The sequence below is a fragment of the Pundamilia nyererei genome, unplaced genomic scaffold, assembly GCF_000239375.1.
Source record: "Pundamilia nyererei isolate P.nyererei 1_Seehausen unplaced genomic scaffold, PunNye1.0 scaffold02164, whole genome shotgun sequence".
In the NCBI taxonomy this organism is placed as follows: domain Eukaryota; kingdom Metazoa; phylum Chordata; class Actinopteri; order Cichliformes; family Cichlidae; genus Pundamilia; species Pundamilia nyererei.
The window spans coordinates 1-6,784 of NW_005189565.1; the positions used below are offsets into that span (position 1 = coordinate 1).

At 42.3% G+C, this 6,784-nt stretch overlaps 1 protein-coding gene across 1 annotated transcript; it reads right to left on the minus strand.

The window, feature by feature from the left end:
* Window positions 1–4,009: 4,009 nt before the first annotated feature.
* LOC106456052 (protein NLRC3-like) lies at window positions 4,010–6,422 on the minus strand (the record flags this gene model as incomplete). The annotated part of the gene is made up of 3 exons (XM_013908184.1): window positions 4,010–5,811; window positions 5,977–6,181; window positions 6,344–6,422. Coding segments are annotated over 3 exons (2,086 nt in total), but the record flags the coding sequence as incomplete, so codon positions are not given.
* Between the last annotated feature and the right edge of the window lie 362 nt (window positions 6,423–6,784).

A 6,784-nucleotide genomic window follows, 5' to 3' on the forward strand; every position in this document is an offset into this window, starting at 1 on the left:
AAAATATGACTCGCAGCTCGAGCTCGACACAGCTGCTGTAACATAAGACTGACATCCAGCTAACCACAGCTAAAAAGAGATTTAGAGAAAACGTACCATTTCCTCAGGTTACACGAGTTGAGTTGTTTCATGCTGAAAAGTTGGTTTGTTTTGGCTCTCACTGAAGACACCGACGCTGAAGACATAGCTGTTCTTTTGTACTGCTTTTAAGCGAAACATTCTTTGTACATGAGGCCAAGGCTGTTCATCCTCTTCAGCTCTAGTCTAGACAAGTGGCTCTGCCATGTTTTCATGTTTCTTCTTTCCGTGTGTCGCTACTTTGAAACGCTTGGGCCGCTCTGCCCGCTACAGTTTCAAACTGGTCATGTGACTGCATGGCCACATCTCATTGGTAAAAAAAGTTACCGGAAAGTCCACTGGCGGCATGTTATCTAATGTGTTAAACTAATAATTTTTTTTAAAAAAGTAACGAGTCGAATTTTGCAAATGTAGCGGAGTAAAAGTACCGTTTCTTCTTCACAAATGTACTCAAATAAAAGTAAAGAGTATCGTGCAAAAAAGGTACTTTAAAAGTACATTTTTTTTCAAAAACTTACTCAAGTAAATGTAACGGAGTAAATGTAACTCGTTACTACCCACCTCTGGATACATCAGCAGGACCGCTCTTTGTGTTTAGGTCTTTGTGCAGAATTTGTATACCTGCTCCCATTTACTGTTTTAGCTGTTTGGTAGTTGTTGAATTGTGAGGTTTAACCTGAGATTATGGCATTTTGGGCAAAATAAATTTATATTTAAAAATCGATTCAGAATTTTAATGAATTGCTATTGCATTATTCAAGCTAGAATTGATTTTAATCAGAAAATCGATAATCAAAACCCACCCCTACTTCTTAGCCTTCTGATGTACAAGTTGTGAAAATGAACTACTACGCGCCTTGAGTCAATGGTTCTTTGGCTTTTTATAAATGAAACTGAACTGAGGTGAACCAAAAACATAGTTTTTAGCTGATGCCTGGAAGCATAACCTCAACAAAGATTATAGCAGGATCTCAGCACAAGATGGCAATTTCAAGATGGCGCCAGATGTCATGCCATCCAGTCTCTCGGTTCTGAAATGTTTATGTATTGTGTTCATAGTGGTGTCCCTGCTAGTTTTAAAAACCCACTCCTTTTTGGTGTATGAGCGTCAGACTCTTCTTAATATCCCTGACTCACTGCTGATGCTCCCCTTCCTTAGCGAGCGATTTAGAGGACTTGCGCTGCCTCTGGTGTCAGTACAGGAGGAACTGTATCAACCTGATCCATCCTGGAATCCTTTGAAATGGAGCGCTAAAGAAGTAGATGTATATGTGGCGCATGCTCTGGAAAGCATGTGAGAGTCAGATCATGAATGCGGCGGATCCTTGCCAGCAGTGATCCTAGCTATTTGGGACTTTTCTCTGACCTCAAAAAGCGCTGCCTTCTTCCTTTTTACCCGACGTTGTCAGAGCGCACTCACCTGATGCAGTTTTATTGGTTGCCATGCTGATGGGATACAAGGGGAGGTGAAGCAACTTATTAATAAATAACTTGTAATTACTGCATTTCCAACCCACTACCATGGATGGACAGAGAGTTAGCTTCCTTAAATGCATAAGCTGGACGTCATGTTCCTAACTGAGACATGGCTCCATGCTGGTGAAGTAGCACCTTTGCCCCCCAGATGCCAGTTTCTTCAGCTCCCCTGGTTGTCTGGGGGGGGAGGCGGGGTCAAAAATGCAAACAAATACAAAGTCCCAGCTCCTGATTTTAAGCGGCCCCGTGGTTCTAATTATAGTCATCTATCGTCCACCTAAATGTAATGATTTCTTCATTTCTGAATTCTCAGACTTCTTGACATATTTCGTCACTCACTATGAAAGAATTCTTATAGGGGGGGACTTTAAATTGAGTCAGCTCTTACTCTGACCGTGTAAAATACCGACGATTTGTCACGTCCTGAGGTGTTCCTCAGGAACGCAAAAGTTAACCTTCCGTGTTTCTATGATACCACATTTTCCAGCCGTGCATTCCAGCCCTAACAGTAACCTTATCCCTAACCCTGACCATAACCTTATCTCAACCTTAACCACCACCTTAATCATGTTAGATTGTGTTTTCCAAAGCGATTACAGTAAAATAAACCTACCTGTGTAGATGCATTCCAAATGGTTCTCATGTTTCCTAATTTTTTAGTTTTGGTAATACCAATCTTGAAAAAGACTGGACTAGATGTTGACATGGTTGCAACCTATAGACCCATCTCACAACTATCTTTGTCTACGGCGTTTAAAAAAGTTGTTTTTAAGCAGCTCACCAACCATCTGTCAACAAACAATCTGTTTAAACCATTTCAGTCTGGTTTTAGACCAAATCATTACACACAAACAGCTTTAATCAAAGTGGTAAATGATCCGTTGGTAAATGCAATGATCACACCTCAGTTTTATTACTGCTAGATCTAAGTGCTGCCTTTGACACTGTGGATCGCTGTACTTTAATGGATAGGCTAGAACATTTTATCAGAGGTACAGGAAATGTTTTATCGTGGCTGAAATCCTTTCTGTTTTAAAAATGATCTCTCTGAGACCTGTGCAGTGAGTCATGAGGTCCCTCAGGGCTCTGTACTTGGCCCGTTGCTGTTTTCTCTGTATCTGCTGCCTCTTGGACTTCTTCTATGTTCTTTTAATGTAACCTTTCATTGTTACGCTGATGACCTGCAGCTATATGTTCCTTTAACCATTGGAAACTCTGCTGACTTGCCTAAATTAGAAGCCAGCTATCTGCAATTAGGAGCTTATTGTCTGATAATTTCCTGCTTCTTAATACTGATAATTTCAGTACTTGTCCCAAAATTTCACCTTGAAAATTGATGACTATGTCATCAATTGTAGGGACAAGGTAAAAAACTTGGATGTGTGTGGTTTGACACGAGGCTCTCCTTCAACTCCCATGTTAAATAGACAACAAGGACTACCCTTTATCATCTGAGGAACATTGCTAAAATCTGTCAAGTTTTATCACTTGACACTGCAGAGGTTCTTATCTATGTCGGATAAATGGTAAGAACAAGATCAACACCTACCTCACCTACCCTGCTGGGATAATAGGCTGGTCAAAGGGGGAGATAAAAACAACTGACATCGAGACAAGGAAGCTCTTGAACATGTATGGAGGGTTTCACCCCAAGTCCAGCACCCTGAGGCTGTATGCTAGCAGAAGGAAGGAGGCCGGGTATACAGAAACATCTGTGCAGAGTATAGCCTGGAAGTCCCGAGGGCAAATTGGGAGATGTCCCCAAGGTGCTGGAGAATGACCAAGCTAAGATCCGGTGGAACTTCCAGATACAGATGGACAAAATGGTGGTGGCTAAACCACCGGACATAGTGGTGGTAAACAAACAGAAGAAGGCAGCCGTAGTGATCGATGTAGTGGTTCCAAAAGACAGCAATATCAGGAAGAAGGAACATGAGAAGCTTGAGAATTACCAAGGACTCAGAGAAGAGCTCAAGAAGATGTGGACAGTGAAGGTAACAGTGGTCCCAGTGGTAATCGGAGTACTAGGTGTGGTGGCTCTCAAGATAAGCGGGTGGCTCCAACAGATCCCAGGAACAACATCAGAGAGCTCTGTCCAGAAGAGCGCAGTCCTGGGAACAGCTTCTTTGTTTTTTTAATATACATGTAGCAAGAATCAAAATTGAATCAAATGATGAAATTCAGCACATTTTGTTCATGAGTTTAAACTTTTTTTTATGTTATTTTTGTCTTTTGGTTTTCCGTTTATTCATATATTAACAATGTCCCAATTTTTCTGGAACTCTGATTGTACTTTTTCACAGCACTGTAGTTACGGCCTGACTACAGATATGCATAAGACATAAGTGGAAAAAATCCTTGAGCTTGGAGACAAGATTAATTGTTGCTTTTTATTGCTTGCTTTTAGTTAAGTATAATCAACATTTTAAAAATGACAGGATAAGTAGATATTTACTTACAGAGCTTTGTTGGAGGCTTTGACCACTGGCAGCAGCCTGAGAAGAGCCTCCTCTGAGGCAGAGTATTTCTTCAGGTCAAACACATCCAGATCTTTTTCTGATGACAATAAGATGAAGACCAGAGCTGACCACTGAGCAGGAGACAGTTTGTATGTGGAGAGACTTCCTGATCTCAGGGACTGTTGAATCCCCTCCACCAGAGAACGATCATTCAGTTCATTCAGACAGTGGATCAGATTGATGCTTTTCTCTGCAGAGAGATCTTCCTCATTAATCACCTTCTTGATATACGCAATAGTTTCCTGACCTAAATCTGAACCATTTCTTGCCTGTGTCAGCAGGCCTCGTAGGAGAGCCTGACCGGTTTTCAGTGAAAGTCCCAGGAGAAAGCGCAAGACCAAGTCCAGATTTCCGTTTGGACTCTGTAAGGCCTTGTCCACAGCACTCTGGTAGAAGTGTTTCGCAGCAAATTCTCTCCTTTCAGAATTGTTGGTTGTCTGTTGTTCTTCCAGCAGATTGACTCCAGAGTTGATGAAGGTCAGATGGACATGAAGAGCAGCCAGAAACTCCTGCACACTCAGATGGATGAAGCAGAACACCTTGTCCTGGTACAGTCCTCTCTCCTCTTTAAAGATCTGTGTGAACACTCCTGAGTACACTGAGGCTGCTCTGATATCGATGCCACACTCTGTCAGGTCTGATTCATAGAAGATCAGGTTTCCTTTCTGCAGCTGATCAAAAGCCAGTTTTCCCAGAGACTCAATCATCTTCTTGTTCTCTGGATTCCAGCATGAATCTGTCTCAGCTCCTCCATCATATTTGACCGTTTTCACTTTGGCCTGAACCACCAGGAAGTGGATGTACATCTCAGTCAGGGTCTTGGGCAGCTGACCTCTCTCTCTGGTTTTCAGCAAATCCTCCAGAACTGTAGCAGTGATCCAGCAGAAGACTGGGATGTGGCACATGATGTGGAGGCTTCGTGATGTCTTGATGTGGGAGATGATCCTTTTCCCCTGGTTCTTATCTCTGAATCTCTTCCTGAAGTACTCCTCCTTCTGTGGGTCAGTGAACCCTCTGATCTCTGTCACCATGTCAACACAGTCAGGAGGGATCTGATTGGCTGCTGCAGGTCGTGTGGTTATCCAGAGGTGAGCAGAGGGAAGCAGTTCTCCCCTGATGAGGTTCATCAGCAGCACATCCACCGAGGTGGACTTTCTAGGGTCAGTTAGGATCTCAGGGTTTTTGAAGTCCAGAGGAAGTCGACACTCATCTAAACCATCAAAGATGAAAACAACCTGGAAGTCTTCAAAGCTGCAGATTCCTGCTTCTTTGATTTCAGTAAAGAAGTGATGAACAAGTTCCACCAAGCTGAACTTTTCCTCTTTCAGCACATTCAGCTCTCTGAAAGTGAATGGAAATATGAACTGGATGTCCTGGTTGGCTTTGTCTTCAGCCCAGTCCAGGGTGTATTTCTGTGTTAAGACAGTTTTCCCAATGCCAGCCACTCCCTTTGTCAGCACTGTTCTGATTGGTTCATCTCTTCCAGGTGAGGCTTTAAAGAAGTCTTCTTGTCTGATTGTTGTTTCTGGTCTGTCTGGTTTCCTGGATGCTGTTTCAATCTGTCTGACCTCATGTTCATCATTGACCCCTGCAGTCCCTCCCTCTGTGATGTAGAGCTCTGTGTAGATCTGATTCAGAAGGGTTGGGTTTCCTGCTTTAGCGATCCCCTCAAATACACACTGGAACCTCTTCTTCAGTGCAGATTTAAATTTCTGTGGATAAACTGCATCTAGAAGTTCTGAATAACAATAATAAAAAATACAACATCAACAATCAGTTAACAAAATCTTTATGACGTTTCAGTTCCCTCAAGAAATGACTCAATAGAAGTCTGTTAATCTCATATGACAATTGCAAATATTCCTTCATCCAGCAGCTTAAATCTTTATAGAAATCCTCTTACTGCTTTGCATAAGGTCAGCCAGGTCCTCCTGCTTCATTCTCCTCAGGAAATCCAGTGTGATCTTCATAACTGCCTCTCTGCTGCTGCTCCTCTCCACATCATCCTCCTTCTGATGCTGCAAAACTTCTGGGTAATCTGGACTCAGAACGTTCTGGATCTTCTTCAGCTCGCTCTTCACAAAAGTGATGATGTTGTCCTCCAACAGCTGGAACAGAATACTTTATGAATGACCCAATCAGACTGAAATCATACAGCCAAACTTCAGATCCATTTCGGACACACTGACAATCCACTGGTCTACAACGAGCAGCATGGAGATGACTGTGAACAGGATAGATGTAAAAGTAGTTGTTGTACATGTACAGACCATAAATATGGAGTCCAGGTGTGTTTGATCCTGCTGGGCAGACTGACCACTGGGAACCTCTGAGCTCTCCTGGTCCACTCTGTGGAGGAACCATGAAGAATTAGGTAAAGCACAGGGAAAAGGTGGAGTAGTTCTCTGCTAAGAAACAGTCAGGTTGACTATTTCCTTAACTAGAAATAATCATTTACTGTCTGCTCATGGATTTAAAGACACATTTTTTCCAGGAGAGTTAACAATAACAATAATAACAATATTAATAACAATAATAATAATAAAACTGTCATGGTGTCCCTAGCTGACTTGGTTTCTAGGCAACATGTTAGTCTGGTTAGTGTCCATGTTTCATTCATATACAGTGGGGCAAAAAAGTATTTAGTCAGCCACCGATTGTGCAAGTTCCCCCACTTAAAATGATGACAGAGGTCAGTAATTTGCACCAGA